General features: G+C 37.5%; 1 protein-coding gene across 1 annotated transcript in view; it reads left to right on the top strand.

Moving 5' to 3' along the window:
* The first annotated feature begins 353 nt into the window (after window positions 1-353).
* LOC121384027 (synaptogenesis protein syg-2-like) overlaps window positions 354-24,106 on the top strand; it is a 124,881-nt gene continuing 101,128 nt past the window's right edge. The window contains exons 1-4 of the mRNA XM_041514175.1: window positions 354-442; window positions 2,524-2,583; window positions 6,364-6,708; window positions 20,847-21,134. Coding sequence (XP_041370109.1) covers window positions 2,535-2,583; window positions 6,364-6,708; window positions 20,847-21,134 — 682 coding nt within the window. The 5' untranslated portion in view covers window positions 354-442; window positions 2,524-2,534. The remainder of the gene's footprint in view (window positions 443-2,523; window positions 2,584-6,363; window positions 6,709-20,846; window positions 21,135-24,106) is intronic.

The following is a 24,106-nucleotide window of genomic DNA, read 5'->3' as shown; positions in this document are numbered from 1 at the left end:
AAATACGAAAAATGCATTTTGTGGTATTACAAACACCAGGATTACCAGGATTACCAAAAAACACTTCAGGTAAATGAAAATGTATATTCTAAATAATAAAATGTAAGTAAAATGTATATTCTAAATAATAAAATGTAAGTAAAGTGCAATTTTATTTGTGAGAAAATGGGTTTAATAGCGAAAAACAACGGCGTAATGGTTAACAACTAGGGCGTGCCCCTTTAAGAAATATAATCTCCTTTATGCAATGACAGTGACGTCAGCTATTCCTTTGTACAAGTCACAGTACCCCGCTGTTACGGATAGCGAAAGAACATTATTTTTAGAGCGGCTAAACAAGTTTGTGATTTGTTTGAAGAAGGAAGTATGTCATTTATTTCATCGTCCGATCATAACAGGTGTACTTAGAACCAAGTGTTCCACGGCTTCCCACCATCGGCAGGTATGTTGTCATTTCCTTGTTGATTAATTAATTTACAATCTCATTTATTGTCGCACGTTTTCACCTGATCATTGTGGTGTGGACGTCCATATTAGAGAGGCCGACATCTCGGAGCCTAGCCTGCGTACTCAGCCGTTCGAGAGCTAGACGGACATTGGGACAGTTATGAGAGAGAGAAAGAAAGAAATGTTTTATTTAACGACGCACTCAACACATTTTAATTACGGTTATATGGCTATTCAGGCTACAGTAACTCAGAGCACTAGTTTATAATAAATAATTAAGTCCACATTAAAGATTGGCAACGCTATCTGATTTTAGTTTTAAAAGACCGCTTGGAGTTTGCGTGTACCTGAGGCGTAGGCGGGGCTGGGGGTGGGGTGGGAGGTGGGGGTGAGGGTTGTGTGTGTGTGTGTCCACTGGGGCCATGCTTCCCACCAATCAAACTGTTTTTTTTAACTATTAAATTTTATAACATTATACATATATACATATACATACATACATATACATACACACACACGCACACACACACACACACACGCACGCACGCACGCACGCACGCGCACACACACACACACACACACACACACACACACACACACACCGTCTACGCCACAGGTACAAGCAAACTCCAAGCGGTCTTTTAAAATAAAATCAGATAGCGTTGCCAGTCTTTAATGTGGGGTGGGGGTGGGGGTGAGGGTTGTGTGTGTGTGTGTGTGTGTGCGCGCGCGCGCACGGGGGCCATGCTTCCCGTAAATTTTTGCTTTTGTTTTTAACTATTAAATTTTATAACATTATACATACATACATACATATACAGACACACATATACATACATACATATACATACATACGTATACATACATACATATACAGACACACACACACACACTGGGGGCGGAACGTAGCCCAGTGGTAACGTATTCGCTTGATGCGCGGTCGGTCTGGGATCGATCCCCGTCGGTGGACCCATTGGACTATTTCTCATTCCAGCCAGAGTAGCGCATAAAGTGGCGACAGCGAGTTTCCTCTATCAATATCTGTGTGGTCCTGAACCGTAAGACTGACGCCGTATAAGATCTGCATGTAAGTCAAACGTTGCCAAGCCATGGGGCCTTAGAACCGCGTGGTTGTTGGACAGGGTACGAATCTGGTCGACTAACGATCGTTCTGTTTTGAGGAACGTAGTTGGTCTGATTGGAAGCGTTCCGGCCCAACAATTGCGGGCGATTGGGTGCCACAGGTTCGGGTCTCGGTAACGGCATGAGGACATTTGTGAAAGCAATAAAGGATTTTAATATCCCCCGTGCCAGTGCGTCATTGAATATATGTATGTTTAAGTCAAAACCCGACATACATACAATAGAGATATTCAAAAAATATAAAAATACATACATATAGTTTTTTGTGGTTTTTTGGTGAGTGTAAATAATTATATTGTCCATCAGGAAAAAACCCACTTTAAAATATTTTGTTTGTACTTATATCCAGTTACGATTGAGGCGCATGTCAGTTATCTTGACTGTCTGTCCAGGACAGCGAGCTAGTGGTTATTGTTAGGTCGAACTTAACTGGGTGGGGGTAGGCAGGGAAACCCCATCCCTTGAACAATACTAACAAATGCCTTTTATTTGAAGAAAAAAAAATATCCTATCAAACTAGGTGGAGAAAACCCTACATTACCATATTGTAATTATTATTACCTCCCAGCCTGCTTTTTGTTTATAATATATAGATTAAGACACCCCCAGGTTAGTTGGTTTAGACTGGGTACTCCCCTGAAGTCAATGGATAACCGACATCCTAAGATCCGGGACTGACAACTGAATATTTTTTCCGGTCTATACAAACAGAGCGCACATTAAAGTAAGAAAGGAAATGTTTTATTTAACGACGCACTCAACACATTTTTGATTTACGGTTATATGGCGTCGGATTAAAGTAAGAATGTCAATAGGTAATATGTATGAACTAGGCGTCGTAGCAAAAAAGATAAAAAAAGAAGAGAAAAGGGAATCTTTTATTTAAACTTTCAATTATGTTATATAATTCTTTTATTATGTTTGTTTTTAAAGGCTACCAGACCATGTCTTGTCGTGTCATCCATTTACTTCTGATTTGCGGTTTACTTTTAGGTGAGTGTAATGCGATTTATGCTAGGCTCTCACTGTCAGCTGCTACGACTAAGTTGGCCAACTGGACGGGTTGCATTGTAATTTCTCCCAACTCCCTACTTACGACGTGTGCGTTCAGGTTAACAACTAATGGATTATACGACGAGAATCGAGTTGTAAGAGCGCTCACACTAGCAACTGGACAATCGTAGAAGTCGTGAGAGCAGAAAGTTGGCCAACATTCAGCTGACAGTTGGTAGTCTGAACCTAGCATTATTGATACTGAATATAATTATGTGGTTTGTTTTGTTTGTTTTTATGGTTGTTTATTTGCTGTTGGGTTTTTTGTTTGTTCATGCGTGAAATCGCAGAAATCGGAAATTTTATCTTTCTTTTCATTGTCATGTTTTAACGTTTAAATTTTATTTATTTATTTATTTACTTAGTTATTTTTAATATATATACTTTCATTTTGTATCTATTTATTATTTTATATACATGTATATATATATATATATATATATATATATATATATATATATATACTAGTATATATATATATATATATATATATATATATATATATATATATATATATATATCGTTAAAAAGTGTATGTTTTTCTCTACATGACAGGCTTGTTTCGTGAGAGAGTTGAATTATTGCTCTCACTCATCAGATGTAGATTTAATTACACCGTCAACGGAAAGCTGATGACGTAATACTAGTATACTAGTATATATATATATATATATATATATATATATATATATATATATATATATATATATATATATACAGCATATCATTCCAAGAATACAGTTTAAAAGAGCGTACATTTTTATAACAGGCGATCAACATTTCCAACAAAGTGATTTATTTCATCATTTCATTTCAACTTATTTTCGTGCTTATAGCCAATTAAAGTTCAAGCATGCTGTCCTGGGCACACACCTCAACTATCTGGGCTGCCTGTCCAGGACAGTGGGTTAGTTGTTATTGAGAGAGAAGAGGGTGTAGTGGCCTTATACCTACCATTAAGAACTCGCTCTGCCAGTACCGGGATGCGAACCCTGTACCTACCAGGCTGTAGTCCGATGGCTTAACCACTGCGCCACCGAGGCCGGAGTACTTTATTTACTAACGACCCGTCCCTATTACAGTCATCCACCCAACATACCATTCTAAACCCCTGGTGGCTGCCGTCAACATTATATCCGAGTTCATGTGGAGGTGACGAGATTTAGTTCAGTCGGTTGAGTGCACGCTTGAGGTGCTTGCGTCACAAGATCAAACCACCTCGGTGGATGCATTCAACTATTTTTTCCTCGTTCCAACCAGTGTACCACAACTGGTCAAAGGCATGGTATGTGCTTTCCTGTCTGTGGGAAAGTGCATATAACAGATCCTTTGCTGCATTAGGAAAAATGTAGCGGGTTTCCTCTGTTTAAAATCCATCAGCCGATGATTAACAAATCAATGTGCTCTAGTGGTGTCATTAACCAAAACAAACGTTAACTTTAACTGTTACTAGATCGCGCAGTTACTGAGAGTGAAAACTGCTTGACTGAAGTTACCGAAGGGTTTAAATATCACAAAAGACTTCGGATGGTTTTAAGTAAAGGGGAATATCCGAATAACTCTCCCTTTCTGGAGAGTTATGGAATCATCGCTCCATTACAGAAAAATAATGGATTCAGTGACATCACATGTGTATTTTAATGGTTGTTTATTTAGAAGATGCAGGACGTATCCCAGTGGTAAAGCGTTCGCTTGATGCGCGGTCGATCTGGGATTGATCCCCGTCTGTGGCAACATTGGGGTATTTCCCGTTTCAGCCAGTGTACCACGACTTTTATATAGTGCATATAGAAAATCCCTTGCTACAAATGGAAAAATGTAGCGGATTTCCACTCTAAGATTATATTACTACTCAAAAGAATTTAAGGGTCAGACGATATTTTCGACATTATTTTCTGAATGTCAATTATATTAGCTAGACCATACGCATGGTATTGTTCCATTTTAACGAAAGTGGGTCTAAGCAACCCATAAATGAATTAAAATCCACTGTCATTGACACTGTCGACTAGTTCTAATGGCGAAAACATGCTTACATTTGCACGTAAATTAGGGCGAAAGCGAAAGGTCTGCTAAGTGCCCATAACTTGCTTTTTCACAAAGCGCTTCATTTACACGCTTTGCATGTGTATTCCATGTTCCCAATGCTGAATTTCCGTATAATTGGAGCTTGCGTTCGTGTACGGTGCACACTCCAAATTCAACTGACTATCGAAGATCGAGGAAGGGCTATTGCTTGGCTTCAGGATGGCAATACGCAAAGAAATGTTGCTCTGAGACTTGGTGTCAGTCAGAGTGTCGTTGGCCGACTGTGGCAACGGTACCAAGCAACGAATTCTGTTCGAAATCGTCCACGTTCGGGAAGACCCCGAAGCACTACAAATAGAGAGGACCGCTACATCACCAATATGGCTCTACGTCAACGCACAACCACTGCACGCCGATTACGTGACAATCTGCGGACTGCGACTGGAACTCGAGTGTCTGATCAAACCATACGCAATCGTCTGAGAGCCAATAATCTACGCTGCCGTCGCCAGGCTGTTCGACCACCACTCCTACCACGTCACAGAACGGCCAGACGTCACTGGTGCACGCTTCATCTGTGGTGGCAACGTGTTCAGTGGGGTCGAGTGATGTTCACTGATGAGTCCAGGTTTAGTCTCCAGTTCAACGACGGTCGGGTTCGTGTCTACAGACGTCCTGGGGAGCGCTTCGCTGAAGTTAACGTTAGACAACGTCACCGGTTCGGTGGTGGCAGCGTCATGGTGTGGGGCGGCATCTCTATCCACCACATCTCTATGTGGTGGATGGCAATCTGAATGGAATCCGCTATCTGAATGAGATTATCCGGCCGTTGGTTCTCCCAGGCCTTCAGCAGATTGGCGGCGGGGCAGTTCTGCAGGATGACAATACCAGACCCCACCGCGCCAGGGTGGTAACGGACTTTCTCAGACAACAAGGTATCGCCAGGATGGATTGGCCAACATATTCGCCTGACTTGGCCCCAATAGAGCGCGCCTGGGACGAATTAGGCAGGAGAGTTCGGGATAACCATGCCCCTCCGGCCAACCTTCATGATCTGGGTCAACTTCTTATGGCAGAGTGGCAGGCCATTCCCCAAGAGTTCTTCAGACGTCTGATCAACAGCATGAGGCAACGATGTGTCGAGTGTATTCGCGCCAGGGGTGGATTCACACACTATTAAACGAATGTTCTAATGTGTAAAATCCATGTTTGACAACCTTCAACTTTGACAGCATGTCATGTGACTTTCTTGTATACAGTGACGTTTATTTGTGTTTTTTTGTAAATATGGAACAATAAATTAAATTTTTGGTGTAGTTTACATCATCAATCTAATACACTCTGAAACTTATTTGGTTATAAATTTTTGACCCTTAAATTCTTTTGAGTAGTATATATGTCAAAATTACCAAATGTCTAACATCCAATAGGCAATGATTAATAAATCAATGTACTGTAGTGGTGTCGTTAAACAAAACCCTCAAACAAATAAAAAACCCCAAACAAAACTAAACAAAACCACCCTCTCCCCACAAAAAACCCCACGTGTGTGTGTGTGAGAGACTGCTGTGTGTGACTGCGTGTGTGTTTACGCGTGCATGTGCACTTAAAAGCGTATATTCACTTAGTATAGAAAATAAAGCTCGCATGATGTGAATACTGTACCTTTAATTTGTATTCTTGATTTCACAGACTCGTCAGACAGTGCCATTGTTACAGCAGACAATTTCACGGCAGCTGTCAATTGTTCCGACCTTGATCTTAGGTGTAAATTTACGTCAGATAATACGGAGACGGAATTATATCTTACATGGACGGATCCCTCTGGTCATCAGATTTACAGGATGGATTTTCAGTCAAATAATTACACTTTTGGAGAAGGCTTTGAATTTGCCATTTCGAAGAACAATGAATTCACGACAGGGGACATAACCTTTCCGAAAGCCAACGTGACCAAAGAAATGGCTGGACCATATGTCTGTACATTTGTAACAAACGCAACCTCTGTATCAGCCACTGCAAGTATTGATGTCCAGTGTAAGTATTAAGGAGTGGATCTAGAATTTAGTTTTTGAAGAAGTACCCGTAGAGATGGTGGTGGTGGTGGCGATAATTCGATTTCAGCAATGAGGTTACCAGTACACTAAGCCACTTATAATGAGTTTTCAACCAGCCTCGGTGGCACAGTGGTTAAGCCATCGGACTACAGGCTGGTAGGTACAGGGTTCGCAGCTCGATACCGGCTCCAACCAAGAGCGAGTTCTTAAGGGCTCAATGGGTAGGTGTTCTTAAGGCCACTACACCGTCTTCTCTCTCACTAACTACTAACCAACTGACAACTAAACCACTGTCGTGTACAGACAGCCCAGATAGCTGAGGTGTGTGCCCAGGACAGTGTGCTTGAACCTTAATTTTATATAAGCGCGAAAATAAGTTGAAATGAAAATGATGAGTTTTTTTCGACTAACAGAGACGTTTTAACGACTACATTACACAATGTAATTTTGACATTTTGTTATTTTGCGCAAGAATATATATATATATATATATATATATATATATATATATATATATATAATAATCTCTCTCTATATATACGCCTATATACCACGAGACCGCGTAGTGGTTGAGTGGTATCTTGCGCAAAATAAACGAGTGCAATGAATAGGAAGCGAAAACAACGTATGTGAAGGTCTGTATTTACTACATACCTTCTTTTATGTTTTTTTACCAAATTTTTAAAATTTTATTTAACGTCATAACTACACAGGGGCGGATCCAGGGATTTTAGCAGGGTGTGTGTGTCCAGTCTTGAGCCTTTGAAGGCCCCTCCCCCCCCTCGATAGGAAATTTTCATATTTGAAGATAGCTTTAGATGGATTTGAAGTATATTCCCGTTATCAAAATCCTGCTTGTTCAAACACCCAAACCATGTCTGAAATGTCTCAGGATCGAACATAACCGTTTGTTTTCTTTATTCTTTATAATGAAATTAATTTTGTGTCACGAGCAGGGGGGGGGGGGGGGGGGGGGGGGGGGGGGAGGGGGGTGTTCCAGACCTGGATCCGCGTCTGCTACACTTTCTTAAATCTATGATCAATCCTCCTTTCGTGGATTTACTTAACGTTAAGAATCAGTCTTGTGTAATGTTTTAAATACGACGTGACGTAATTTGTAAATCAAACATGACATCAGTAACAAAAAAGGCGCTAACTCCAGTAAAAATAAAAAGGGAATTCCCCATTTACAAGTTCCGGTGCAGATCGCACATATGTGTGATACAAATTACATTTATCACACGGTTTGAAAATGACTTTATTACTATAGTAAGATTGAATAGGTATGTAGTAAATTAGTTTCTTGCCCACTGGACAGGACTGAACTAGCCAGCGTTTGCTTAGGGTTAGATTAAATTTTTTTTTGGCACGAGTATTTTTGCGCTTCTAAGCAAGAACGTTTGTTTCATTATGTAATCATGGTTCTCAAATATGGCCCTATTAGTCGAAAACATGTTAGAATAGGAACAAATTCGAGACAGTCGCTTTACAGCCGTATTATCACTTAAAGGTGCTATCTCAAAGTTGCGTGATAGCATCTTCCCGCCAAATTTATCTATTAATATTTGCTTTGAAATGTAAAACAAAATTCTTAAACCTATATATTTGATGGAATTTGACAGAGAAACATGTTTTGATGTTAACTGTACAAAACACAGATATAAACAGTGATACAAAAAATATTTACCCCTTTCGAAATGTAAATCCCGTAGCGATGGGTTTTAAAGAAACTACCTTGAGGTTTTAGGTATTTTTACACGTTTTTGGCCAGAACAAGTTACCTTAATTATTATAATTATAATCTACTTGCATTTGTTTTACTTAAAATATTAAAATCTGTATGTCCAATACATTTCTGGTTATTTGGTAAAAGCTCAGTATGCATTTTTGCCTAGATAGTAATTTTGTATATGTCATTTAATTTTTATTCCAACCGACACTGTAAGCTATAATAATGCAAACAACCATAATACAGTATACAATTGTTTTAAAATTGGAACATTATTAAACATGTTTTATTGTTTTTTAAGTAAATGGTTAAGATGTCATAATGTGTAACATCCGTAACGTTTCAAGTGTGTAACAGCCATAATAACGCTGGAAAATCAATTAAATTTGACATATAATTCATGAAATCAGTTCATGTTCGAAGCAATCAAGAAAATAAAGAAGAAATAAACTACTGTGTTTCTACCATCAAAACTACAGAATCTAAAACAACCTTTTGTTCATTTTTAGTTGCAGGTGTTACACCGGTCTTGGTACATGTTTATGGAGAAATTAAAACAAAAGTTAATCATTTACATAAATAAAGTGCTGTTTTCTCATCTTAAAGCCGCACACCCTAGTTCCATCCAGCGAAAATAAATTATAATTTGGTTAATCTACAAACCTGTAACACACTTAGATCACATTTTTATCAAATGGAGTGAAAAAGCAGGTTTTATATCGATAAATACCATGGGAATCCCCATGTCCCAATTGCTTGAAATAATTTTAAAAGTTAGTATTCTGATGTCACCGGTAGATGTCGCTCGAAGCACAACAATGCCTACGTCACGACAAATTTCACAGAGTGCGCACAGACTTGGGGTGCGTTCTTTTCACCTCTCCTGAACATGTTCCAACTGTTCTGTCTTGGTTGTATCCCCTCTCCAGATATCGTAAGACTTAGCAAAATTATTGGTTTTAAGGGTTTGTAACGTTTTGTATTGAGACACTTACTTGTCTGAACTTTATTGTTACTGAAAATGTTCACGAACTGTGAAGAAAAATCTCACAAATGAACAACAACAAATCGGATGTTGATTGCGCGAACCGTGCACGAGAAAACAAATGATAACGGTCACGTGGTATACCAACGTCTGTGACATTGAAATGGAAATATCCCCTCTAAAAATAGATTAGACCTTGTCTGCTCAACGGTTTTTTCTCGACAGCACGTCTTGTGAAAAAAAGCAAAAAATGCATTTCGTGGTTTTACAAACATCGGGATTACCAAAAAGCACTTCAGGTGAATGGAAATGTGTATTCTAAATAATAAAATGTAAGTAAAGTGCAATTTTATTTGTGAAAAATGGGGTTTAATAGCGAAAAACAACGCCGTAATGGTTAACAAATAGCCGTAACTAGGGTGTGTCCCTTTAACGACTTCTGTACGTAATATGAACGCTACAGAAATTGTCTTTATGACGTCATTACAAAACAACCCTGTTCTTTGCTTAACCTATGACGTATTTCTGCCAGAAAATTTGCGACAGGTATATCGGTGATTTTACCACCTGTTTTTAGTAGAGATCCAATCAGATTATTAATATTATCAGGAATGGAATTTAGCAGGGGAGAGAGTCTAGACGGTTACACCGCTATAGTGCTTGGTTCGAAAACGGATAACATGTTTTCCAGCATCACAAATGTGGCATACGACCAGCCAGTCGTTTTTACATTAAACGTTTGCAAATTATTTTGACTGATTCGCAAAGTGTCCATTCGGTTTAAAGGGATATTCCTGAGTTTGCTGCAGTTTTTAAGATGTTATCGACTAATAAAATATTTCTACGATTAAACTTGCATATTAAATATATTTTCTTGTTTAGAATAACAGTGTCTGTGTATTCAACGTGTTTCTGATCGTTCTAATATTTGTACTAGGTTAAATTTCATTTTATTTACTAAAATATGATTTTTCGTACGTACGAAATTATTTGAAGACAAAATCCAGTTTCAACTACTTAAAAATATTAAGACGACCAGAAACACGTTGAATATACAGACACTGTTATTCTAAACAAGAAAACCTATTTAATATGCAAGTTTAATCACAGAAATATTTTATTAGTCGGAAACATCTTACAATGCAACAAACTCAGCAATGTCCCTTTAATGTACGGCTTAGAAAAAACACCCCCCCCCAACCCCCCCCCCAACAAAAAAACAATAACCCCCCCCACCACCACCACCCACCCAGTATAGGGGCCTACTGTCGCATGCTTTGCCATCCAAAGGTTGGCTTAATTATTACTTAACCCAGGTAAAGCCAGTTCTACGTGCAGGGACAAGTTCGGGCTTGCGATTATGCGTGTGTGCACGCATGATGATGATGATACTTTGCCGATTCAACGCCCCTGCCGCCTGCCGCCATCTAGTTTTAGAAATGGGGTCACAGCAGTGCACGTTGTGGTGCAATATCCTATTGTTCTGTGAATAAAGTGCGCATCACCCGTACTGATTAGTTCAGAACACTCTATAGTAAATACACGATACCCTTTTAAATCGGATGACAGGTGCTTGCACCTGCGTATTGTATTAATATTGTTTGGCAATGACTTCTTGAATAATTAGTACAAGTGTTATTCCAGTGCATGGTGTGGTGCAGTGTCCAATTATTCTATAAATAAAGTACGCAACACCCCAACTGCATGGCTGGGTCTATTCGGGTCACGCTGTAGTAAATACACGCTACGGGCCGAAACCAGGTCACTGTTGCAGTGTATGTACTTTACTATTTTAGCCAGCTTACCAGTTGAAATCCAACTCGTACAGCGCTATTTAAACAATAATGATGTTTTAGTTTTATATTCTTACGATGTATGATAGTATGTAGTTGTGTCTGAAGTTGTAATACAAACAGTCGTGTGCGAAACAGGGTCTATTGTGATCTGCTGGAATGTGTACATGGGTCTAACTAGGTCACGCTGTGTTGTGCGCTTAACTGACCGCGAGTGTCTCCAATATAAATATTGTCAACATTTCGTTTTTACTTCATTTAATCTAAAACCATGCCCACAGAAGGATGGACACAATATTTATCTGATATTTATTTCAATCCAAAACATCCAGCTTCCTATTCGGGGGTAAATAAATTGTATTATATTGTGAAAAAGGAAGGTAAATTTGACATTAGTTTAAATCATATCAAACAGTGGCTTGCTTCACAAGATGCTTATTCACTTCAGCGAGCGTTACGCTACAAGTTCAAAAGAAACAGGCTTGTGGCCAGTGGGATGAATGCACGCTGGGATATTGACTTAGCTGATGTGTCTAATCTTGCTTCAGCCAACGACAGTGTGAAATTCCTGCTGATAGCTATCAACGTGTTTACAAGATATCTATGGGTTGAACCCATGAAAAACAAACAACCAGAATCTGTCTTTAAAGCACTGAAGAAAATATTTACCACTGCACCTTTACCAGGGATTATTAGATCAGATAAAGGCCGTGAATTTAATAACAATAAAGTGAAATCCTTTTTGAAAGACAAGGGCATAGATTATTACGTCACTCAGAATGAGACCAAAGCTTCATATGCCGAGAGAGTGATACGAACTCTGAAGGCTGCTATGTACAGCTATTTTACTTTTAAACAGACTTATCATTACTTGGATATTCTGCAAGATCTAGTCGATGGTTACAATAATAGACCACACAGGTCGTTAAATCAGCGGTCACCTTCAGAAATAGACGAGCAAAATGAAGCTGTTGTATGGAAAGAACAGTACATTGATCCGTTAAAACCAAAGTCAAAACCCAAAAAGAAACTATTTAAATTTAAGGTTGGGGATCAAGTCAGAATTTCTCATTTGAGGTATACTTTTCAACGAGATTATAAAAAAAAATGGTCTGAAGAAATATTTATAATTAAGAGAAGATACTACAGACATGGTTTTCCTATATATCAACTGAAAGATTATGCAGATGACCCCATTGAAGGTAGCTTCTACGAAAATGAGTTACAGCAAGTCTTCAAAACGGACAATAACATTTGGAAGGTGGAGAAAGTGCTTAAGAGAAGAAAGAGGAGAGGTGAGAAACAGGTGTTTGTTAAGTGGATGGGCTATCCTAAGAAGTTTAACAGCTGGATTCCAGAAGCAAATCTCCAGTTGGTATAAATAATAGCGAGTGTTGTATTTGAGTTAGTTTTTACCTGGACATCATGGGATCAACATCGTGTCCAGATTGTCAGAAATTTTTTTCGAGGAGGGATGCCATGCTCAGACATAGACAGACCAGTCATTCACCACCACCACCACCACCAGGAATGCAAGCTCAGCAGGTACCAGATGAAGAACCGTTTTATTTTACTATACCTTCCAATGTCATTTTCGTGGGCCCTAGTGGATGTGGGAAGACAATGTTTATGTATCATATACTTCGGAAAGGACTCATCAAGCCAACACCTAACAACATTGTATGGTGTTACAACGAGTGGCAACCCCTTTATGATACTATTCGTGAGACCATGCCTCAAATTCAGTTTGTGAAAGGTATCCCTTACAACCTGCAGGACGACAACTACTTTGATGCACACAACAATAATGTTTTAATTCTGGATGATCACATGACCGAGGCCAAGGATGATAAACGTATTTCTCAACTGTTTACTCGTACTTCACATCACAAGAATGTCATTAATTTTTTGCTGTTACAAAATTTGTTTCCGAGAGGCAAGGAGTCACGTGACATTGCTCTGAATTCACATTTTGTGACTCTGTTCAATTCACCCGTGGACAGGCAACAAGTGAACTTGTTTGCAAGAAGAATTTATCCCAACAGTACTGATCGTTTTATGTCTGTGTATGAAGCAGCTGTTCAGCAACCTTATGGTAATCTGACTATTGATTTACGACCTTCTACCTCTGAGAATGAGAGACTTAAACCTAATGTTCTAACTACTAGTGACAGTGTTTCTCAACAACTATAAAAGAACCATCATTCGAGAGAGTCACCTCAGTTGAATAGTGACAGTCCTCCTGTGAACATCAAACACAACAACTTAAACGACGTGACAGAAACTTCTGAAGTTGACAGTGAATTTAATTATAGTGATACTGAGGATATTGATACAGTTGTCAACATGCCTTCCTGTGACGAATGCGGGTATTTTGTTTGAGAAAAACCATGATCTTCAACGTCATGTAAAAACCTGGTGCCCCGAAAATGGGGGGTCAACCTTTAAGGAAACGAGCCAAACTGGATGAAGAACCCATCAATACCGATGTAAAAGATTCCAAATTGGATTACAAAGAATGGGAAGCTGCTGGTCTGACAGAGATGTGGAAGTTGACCTTGAAAACTTGTAAAGAAAGCATTCAGGCAAAGAAAGAAACTTATGAAGATCAAGGGAAGTCTGAAAGATGGATTGAAAGGACGTTACAAAAATGTTGGGAAAAAACTTTCATTGACAGAATGGTTCGAGCCCTACAGTTTGTGACTTATTTCAGTGAAGCACCCTTGTTCAAAACCATACTGTCTAAAGTGAAGAATATGGACCCTGAGACGGACCCAGATGTAATCTCTACCAAGATTGAATTGTGGATGAAACCCAATGTCAAAGATATACTGTCCCAGATAGATTTTTCTGAAGCTGAGGACTTAGTCAATGATCAAGAAGAAGAAAATGAAAATGAAAATGATACAGATACTGAATAGTTTTGTGTGTATATATATGTAAGATACAGTCAAGAGTTTCCCTTTATCCTTGACACGTATCATAATATATGTATGTTGAGAGAAATAAAATACATTGCAGTAATCAAGCATTTCTCTTGTTATTTATTTATTGTATTAAGTTAAATAAAACAAAACAAAAAGGCATTAAACAAGTTAAGTTTATTACAAGAAAAACAAAATCTATTTTATTAAGAGGGCACCATATAAAAAGGTTAACATATATGCATACATGAAAATCATTATAAGGTATGAAGTGGTTCTCATTTACAATAGACAATATTATGCACATGTGGTTTATAGCCTAATCAATGATTCCAGGATGAGTACGGTAGTGTCCATGGGCTAGAGTATGGATTCCATCTTCAAGGACATAGCGTTTGTCATCCTAGGGAGATAAACTTATCTTGTTAGTAGCTACACTGTAAAGCTGATGATTCAGACTCTGAATATTAGTCATGCTATGTCTCAGTTGGCAATGTTCAAACAAACATTTCTTATACATAGTATGCTTCAGGACCTTTTTTATCACAGTTTTACTAACACCTTTAGCTATTTTTTTCTCTTTTCCCTCATACAAAACCGAATACATTTTCGGTCTAAGACCTACAAACTCTTCCATGACAGATCCCCCAAGCTCATCCTTCATTTTACCGAACACTTTGGCATTTACAGTAGAGAAGAGAGGGTGAGAGAGATTATAGTGTCAAACAAGTTGGCATGTTTCTGAAAATCCGAATAGATATCTTCTGTTTCTATCTCATAACACAGTGAATCTGTATCCGTGAATAAAAGCTGGACTTTATTACCATACTTTGCTCTCATGAAATCATAGTGAAATTCATACATAACAATTTTAGACATGTCTAGAATTGAAAATCCGGCATAGATAGGCTGGTTAAGAATGATAGTGGCTTTCTTAAGATGAACTGCAGCCAAATCAGGGTTAAATATTTTAAAGCCTTCAAATGTGGGTTTAGCACAGAGTTTCTTTAAACGTTTCTTTGAATTGACCAGCTCCACATTCACATGCTTTCTTACATTCATCATGCTTCGACCAAAGCAGGAGTTGTTCATCAACTTAAAAAAAGCTTTTTCAGTTTCATTTTTGGACTGCTTTCTTTTTTCCGTGTTGAAATCGATATAGGTCTTTAACTCTGTGGGGTATTCAAGATCCACCTCCAAAATATACCCCGTGTTTGAATTCTCTGTCACAGTCATAATGTCAAGACTGTCCAAGTCTTTAACCCACTCGAAATCTCTTTCAGGGAGGTATTGGGACATGCTATGTCCATACAGGTTATTAGCATCCAAATACATAAGATAGGTGGAGGGTTCATTTTCATTAAATGTTTCAAGATAAGGATTGTTAGCTTTGGAAAACGTTTTTGATATCATTGAAATTCCACCTCTTAGACCATGCTCTATCATAAGATGCATGTCCAAATCTGTGAGAAGTTCAAGTTCCACACCTCCCATCTTGAACATGGCATCCCACCCTACACCGAGTAAAGTGAAATAATGAGCACTATCCAAATCATAATAATCTAAGCACATGTTTCTAAAATTTTCAAATACATCTGCCAAGACAAGAACATCTGTTTTCATGTACAAATCGTGGTACTCTCCCATGGTTTTCAAGTCAAACGTTGTCCACACCTGATGAGCATGCTCATAATCCTCGTCCGAGATATCACTATCAGTTAGACTATTATAAAACTCAGCTTGAGCAGGGAGCTGAGACATGTTAAATTTAGACTCGTCATCCATAAAGTCATAAGGGTATACCCCTTTTCTTAGAAGTAAGCTGATTTTCTGTTCATCTGAAAATTCTTTTGTGAGTTGAAAGAATTTATCACTACCGTCTGCTTTCAAATTAGTAACCAGTGTCTCAAGCGATGCGTTCAAAAACTGAAGTGAGTCTATGAACCGTAAACTGCCAACAGAATGATATGTATTTTTCCATGTTGTTGGCTAGACAGTGTAGTTTTTGTTTAACAGATTTATCCAAATACCTCATGATCAGGTGGCTATCATAACCTTTAAGGTTGTGAAAAACAACAGGAATAAAGAACTCGTTAAGATTGCTCTGTTTCCCCTTGTTCCTCCTAAACTGGTACTGTAAATTGCATTTATTGTGTGCAGGACCCCTATAAACTCCAGTCAAATGATCATGGTCGCGAACTCGGTCTGACCCTAGCTTTCCTTGACAAATATGACATGTACTAGCGGTTCTAAATGTTCTCTCATCCTCTACTGTCAATTTCATTGGTTCCACGATTTTTAAGATTTCTCCAATATTCTTACTTTCTTCTAATAGATGATCAATGAAATTATTAATAACATTTGGGCCCCTGTATACAACAGTAGTTTTGTAATACGAAGGATCAGAGCTAACAACTTTATAACAGAAGCCAGATGGTTCATGCTTTTGATACTTTGTAGTGGTTGAAAAAGTGGGATCATTCACACAGCCACTGATTTTTCGCGTAAGAGACTCAAAATCCGCAACAATTATGAACGGTACTCTTAAACTGTTTGCGAATACTATTTAAACTGAACCCACTTGTTGTCTTCTGTGGGGAGTTTTACTTTCTGAAGACCATATGAATTGCAATATGGTGTGTGATCATCTAACAAATCTTGTCTAGTAAAACCATGTACACAAGAACGACAATAAAATGTTTGATGTCCATGTTTTGTTCTATTTCCGATCAACCTACTGCAATTGCGAATGAGACAAAAGTGTCTCTTTTCCCCCTGGCTGAGTAGCATTAAATCTACCTCAGTTGAACATTTGAATGTACTTTTGTGTAAAGGAAATACACCATCATTCTCATCAAATCCAAAGACATTTACTGAAATACTGTTTAGTTTTTCGAATTTTGATAATTGTGATAAGGGAATGGGCATATCAATTCCATCTAAATTTAGTTCAGTTTCATAAGGTTCATATTTATTTACCCTGTTGGTATGATGCTTGAAAGATAATGGGTGCAGAGCTGCTAAGACAGACCAAATAAAACATTTCTGATCTTCGTTCTGAATGTTCAGTATGGTTTTTTTGTCTGCAAGGACTCTAGGAAGAGGCATATAGCTACTACCAGTCAAAGGAACATATTGAGCTGTATTAACTTCCAAATGTATGATATGATCGATAGCCCATCCACTCCCTTCAGCTTGAAATTCTTGTGATGATGTGTACAATTTTTGAAATCCCTCTGCTAATTGTTTCTCCAATTCAGAGAAATTAGTGGTTAAAACATTAGTAGTTCTAAGTATAGGTTCTGCCAATATACTTTCATTGTTTTCATCATATTTGATAACTTTCAATTTTAAAGTTAAAAACCACTTCATACCTTTGTTTGCTGTTAAAGAATTATGCAAAATCTGTACAATATTAAATTGTTCATCAGCTAAGAACTGAAGAATGTCAACATAATTTTCTCGGTTGGGTGTCAATGTTGTCGTTGAAATTGCCCCCTCGAGTGCATCTATACGGCCCGCTCCAACCTGGTTTCGTCTTTCTTCGTAGCGTTCACGCCGGTGGATACACCTATCGCACTGGTTGACCCGTTGACTGTAGAACCGCTCGGGTAGTGGTCTATGACATTGGCTGCATTCCCGACCTTTTGTTGAACAACCCTCACAAAAGCGCTTACCGGGAAGTAAACATTTAACGTGACCACACCAATTACACTTAGCTAGCCGGGCTGGTACATCACAAGGGTCGGAGTTTTTGTTGACATTGTTACCGAGAGGTCGTAGGCACCGTCGTTTGGCCTGTTGGTTGTCTTCTGATGATGTCCGTTTTAGTGAGCATTGATGACTGTTATAGTTATTCAGGCGGGAAAATGAATGTCCACACTTAACACACTGGAATCGTTCATCCCCATGGACTGTACGGGTGTGTCGTAGGAGGTCTTTGTTCCACTTAAAACAGCGCTGACATACGTTGCAAACATAGCCGGTTTTTGAAGGTTTATTTTCATTGTTAGAAATCAGTTCTTTAGACAGTAATTCAATGCGTTTAAGATTGACTTCTTGATCATCTTCCAGGGCGTGGTCATGCGCCCACGCTTCAAGTTCTTGTACTGAAGTCACAGTGTTTAAAAATTGCCGTTTATCTGCCATTTAAATAAATAAACACCACGCTCAATGTGTCTCTCTTACTGTCTGTGAATGAAATGATTTAAAAATATACAATATACGCTCTTTATATACATATTTTAATAAGTGGTTTAAACCAGTTCAAACTGGAAATAGAATAAAAATGATTTTCGTCGATTATTATCATTCAGTTCATGTTTTTATTAATTTTTAATAACTTATTTTCATTGTTATTTTTTTCTATTTACCCTACGTCGCAGAGGACGGTCAAGCGTTCTCGTTACACGAGCTTGGTAAATCGTTTTGACACTGCGGTTATTCGGGGGATGCCCGTCACGTGACTCAAAATAATACGTGACATCTCCAAATAGCCGTTATTTTTCTCTGAATTATGGACAGTTGACATAATTCAATTATTTTTATAAAATATCAATAATAAGTGGAAAATGCTGGTTATGTAGATGGTTCAATAAAGTACTTAGTATGTATTCCTTCTGTTCCAGATGGTTCGGTAATATGGATCAATCAAATACTTATTTACCGCCTATATATACACTTTTGCTGTGAATATAGCCAGCCCTCGTTAGCGGAGGCTATATACACGGCCGTCGTATATATAGTCACATCGTATATAAACACTGTCTAGTTCTTTTAAAATGTAACAATTCCTATCCCAAGTTAGCTGTTATGGCATATTTTACATAAAATGAATTTGACAAGGCGGAAAATGAAGGTGTTTGTGATCCAGGTGTTCAGAGTTTTTTGCGTATGACTAACGATAAATTTGCCTGTAGATGCAAAGGCCTAACTAAAGTAGTGTCGGAAATAGAATAAAAATGATTTTCGTCGATTATTTCTTTCATATTAAACTGACAAGTAAATATTTTGTAAATACCCATTCAATGATACTCTACCTAATTTAGCATTTACTTGTTTGGGCTCTCATTGATGTACAAGGTAGTGTTTACTCTTGAAATTAAACTAAAGATGTCAGTGATTTGGTGACCTTTATTGGAACAGACTCTAACACATTTTGATCGATATGTGTCAATTTCATTTACCCTTAAACAAACTTGTAATTTAAAGCTGCAAGTTAACTGATTATTTTGAATTGCAGCATAAATATTTAATTATAACAAGCATATGTATTGAATATAAATTCAATATAAGTACATTAGAAATTTACACAATCTTGCAACAATTTAAAGGTGCTATATCATAGTTATATGCGAGCTGTGATAAAGATCTCCAATAAAAATTTATTTTCTACCAGTAGATAAAATTATTTCCTATAATAATTTATGGGCATATTGTTAAAGGTGTCTTCTTTAAATGTTAAATCAAAATTTTATTTTAAAAAAGATTTTTTGTGTGCAATAGTTGTCATTGTGCAACATTGAGATAGCACCTTTAATACCGGTATATTATGGATCACTCATAATAGTTCTTGACAGTTTTGCTAAACCGTTACTTATAAATGACTACAGATATTTTGTTTTGGCGAGGGATAGCCGGTAAACCATCATCAGAAACAGTCCCTCATATATTGTAACAGCAATGAAATTGACACATGTTGACCAAAATTTGTTATAGTCTGTTCCAATAAAGTGCACAAATCACCTGTGTACTGACATCTTTCTTTTAATTTCAAGAGTAAACACCACCTTATACATCAATGAGAGCCCAAACAAGTAAATGCTAAATTAGGTAGACTATCATTAAATAGATATTTACAAAATATTTACTTGTCAGTTTAATATGTAAGAAATAATCGACGAAAATCATTTTTATTCTTTTTCCGACAGTACTATAGTCGGGATTATCGACATTTAACATGCTTCTGTTACTAAAATAAAGTAGTGTATAAGCTTATTATCATTCAGTTCATGTTTTTATTAATTTTTAATAACTTATTTTCATTGTTATTTTTTTCTATTTACCCTACGTCGCAGAGGACGGTCAAGCGTTCTCGTTACACGAGCTTGGTAAATCGTTTTGACACTGCGGTTATTCGGGGGATGCCCGTCACGTGACTCAAAATAATACGTGACATCTCCAAATAGCCGTTATTTTTCTCTGAATTATGGACAGTTGACATAATTCAATTATTTTTATAAAATATCAATAATAAGTGGAAAATGCTGGTTATGTAGATGGTTCAATAAAGTACTTTTAGGTACAAATCAAATGTATATATTGTCATATAATACTTTGTTGGGTCAATAATTAGGTCAACCATCCGTGATTGAGCGCCTTTAATAAATGACCTTACGGGGATAGTTACGTGGATTTATCCTGCAGCCACAGTTTCTATCGGCCGATTAAGATGACCTGTTAAAGCAAAGTGATAAACGTATACTAGTAGATTATGACTTTTAACGTCTCCAAGCCTCCCGAAAGTTGCCATTCTTACCGTCACAGGATAAAGCCAATATCCTTCACGTACGTCATTAACTAGTAACTAGTTAATCTCTATTTAACCATATGTCTCTTTTATGACTATATTTAGCAACTGTTGTTTTTAAAAATTACTTTCTTAACTTTACAAATTAAACTTTTCAGATAGACCATCAACTATTTATTTTAGTGTGCGCCCACCTTTGGACACCATCGAGAATGCGGACTTGGTCCTGACTTGTCATACCACTGTGTCTAATCCGGGAGCGCCTATTGTATTCAGTTGGTCCGGACCAGGGACTATCACCGGGACCAGTCAGGTGTTAACAGTGAGTCGAGTGAAGCGAACGGCAACCGGCCCCTACAGGTGTACAGGGAAGACCACGCTGATACCGACTCGTGGTATTAACTGCATTTTTAGCCAGTCTACACATGCGTCAATTACAGTCTTTTGTAAGTCATCGCTACCGGTAGTACTAAACCAAATAACATCCGGCTGGGTCAAAGTTAGAGGTGCGCCGAACATAATTTTGATAGAGCAGTTAATACCACAAGTCCTGCCATTGGTGATAAGCGTGACTGTGTTTATCATGAAAAAAAGCTTCATGTGGGCAAAAATATATGCAATTGTTTTAATTTCATTTAGTACCAATGTGTCAAGTGGTCTTGTGCTGTATTTTTAAATATATGTTTCATTTCTTTTAATTTATTTGTCTTAATAGGAAAATATTGGACTATTTGATTCAAGGAAAATTGTATACGTGTTGTATGAAATCGATATTGGTTTAGGACTTTACAATGGTTAACACGCCTGCATTGAATTATTGATTGCATAGACATCTATGAAGATGGAAATTATTTTTTAGTTTCATAATGTCCTTTAACACATTAACTTAATGTTATTGCTTCACTGTTAATTACATGTACATTTACTACAAGAAATTTGATGAGGAAACAAATGTATCAACTTACCTTTGGATTTTCTTCTACGCGTAAATACGCGAACAACACGCCCGTGTAAAAATATTTTCCTGACCTAGATACACGTCACATGTATAGGTCATGTTACGCGGGAGATCGCGTAGACAAATCTTAGACTCTCTATTGTCATATTAATCTACCTATTTGACCCTCAGCTTGTGTATGTTTTGTGCTAGGACGCCGAAGACCATCCATCCATTCAGTCGTTTTAATCCTTACATTTGACATTACACTATTGTTCTTGGTGTAGATTTTTTTCTTTCTCAAGAATCAACACCTGCGAAACAATGTTATTTGAACTTTTTATGCATTCAGGTCAGGCATTCGAACCCACTACTGACAGAACGTATTTATTGTAAACAAGTATAACGCTTTATCCCACGAGGTCAACCATCAAATAAATATGTAATTTAAGTCTTATAAGCCTGATACATGTTAGTGATAGTAATATATTTTGGCGGAACACAGCGAAAAGATTGTCGGAAACTAAATCGGAAATCTGAGATTACACGTTTAGCACAGGCATCGCGCTTAATGCCAGCCACCCGCTGCTGAAGATTTCCTGATCGAATCGTTCAGGTGGGGTCAGGTTATTAGTTTTGTAAATATTCTTTGCGGGGTCCTACCAAATATATCATGACAATTTTTGTGCGGAACTAGGGTAGTCATAGACGCTACCCGTTACGTCTGAAATGAGCAGCTTCATCCCCAATTTTCTTCACGGGTGAAGAGTGGTAGTGTGTGTGTGTGTGTGTATATATATACAGTCAAACCTGTATATAACGGCCACCCATGGGACCTGACAAAAATGGCCGTTATAGAGAGGTGACCCTTATATACAAGTTCAAAATTAGAACCCATAGAATATCACAACTGTCATATAAAAAAAAATGTCACATTTTAAAACCATTCCCACACTAGCTGTTTATGTCATCATTGCCTGTTGCTTTCTTCTGCCTTTTTCTTTCGGCTGAAACATTATTGTCAAAATCGGCCAGAACATCGGCTTTCCTTTTTAAAATAAAATTAATCTGAAAACGTCCTACACCAAAATGATCGGCGATCTTTCACGCACTTAAATTGCCTTTCTCATATTTGTTAATAACGTCGATTCTCTCTTCTAACGTTAAAGCAGTACTAGTTTTCGGTGGCATTTTGCATACAAATGTGTTCGTTAATATATTTCGCAAACGCTAACATTGACTTGCAGAAGATATTTTGTGTAATTGAAGGTTATTACCCATGTGGCATGTTTGACTCATTTGTTTGTTTCATGTCACCGCTAATCCTTCAGTGGAGTATGATCGTTGATTACAGCTGAATAAAATCAGGAGTCGCTTTAAAAATCCGAACACGGGACATCTGCAATGACCGCCGCCTTCAGCTATTCATGTTTATTTACCAATCATGTCTGGCTAGAAACAAGGAAACACCTAACATAATACCTCATTTGTTTGGTTTTTCGAGACTTAATAGAGTGACCATACATACAAATTACATTATGTACAGCCAATGGGAAGTCGTCTACTATTCAGTGAGGATGCTGAGAACCAATCGAATTACACCACCAGTATCTGCGTGTCACGGAAGTTACTGAGTGTCTGTTTGTTTTTCAATTACGATCAGAGAATTACAATGGAATTTTACTTTGACAGAAAATAAACTCAAAGCTACAAACATGGCCATATAAACACATTTAATTTATAATTTTTAAGATGCTTGAAAAAGTAAAGACATAACCAGGGTAAAAAAATAAACCAAAAAACGTCTTTACGACGATCATCTTGTGACCGTTATAGCAGGTTCAACCTGTGATTTTGAGTGAAAAATAGTGACCGCTGGCCGTTATGGACAGGTGACCATTATGTACAGGTCAAATAAGGAAGGAAATGCATTGGGAGGGAGTTATAGTGACCGTTATAGGCAGGTGACCGTTATGTACAGGTGACCGTTAGACCAGGTTCGACTGTATATATATATATATATATATATATATATATATATATATATATATATATCTATACTCAACAACGAAAGTTTAGCTAATGTTTAAGGGAATGGCATAACCTATTTTTATTAATTAATATTCACATCTGGAATGTTTACCATTTACAAACAACATAAACCCATCAACCTTTGCCTTAACACAAATAGGAGGACCTGGTTTTCTTTTAAATTTATTCAACCATGGCAAATTTAGATGTCATAAAAGATATTTGCTAAACTTTCGTTGTTGAGTGTATATATATATATATATATAGATAGATATAGATACATCGTTAAAAGTGTATGTTTATCTCTACATGACAGGCTTGTTTCGTGAGAGAGTTGAATTGCTCTCACTCATCAGATGTAGATTTAATTACATAATGCAAATATATCTGTATTCTTATTGGTAAAAAAAAACAACCCAGTCACATGACCGTCCGTAAATAGTGATATTG

Source organism: Gigantopelta aegis, chromosome 2, assembly GCF_016097555.1.
Source record: "Gigantopelta aegis isolate Gae_Host chromosome 2, Gae_host_genome, whole genome shotgun sequence".
Classification (NCBI taxonomy): domain Eukaryota; kingdom Metazoa; phylum Mollusca; class Gastropoda; order Neomphalida; family Peltospiridae; genus Gigantopelta; species Gigantopelta aegis.
Note: the sequence above shows the minus strand (reverse complement) of the source record. Positions and strands in the feature narration are given on the sequence as shown.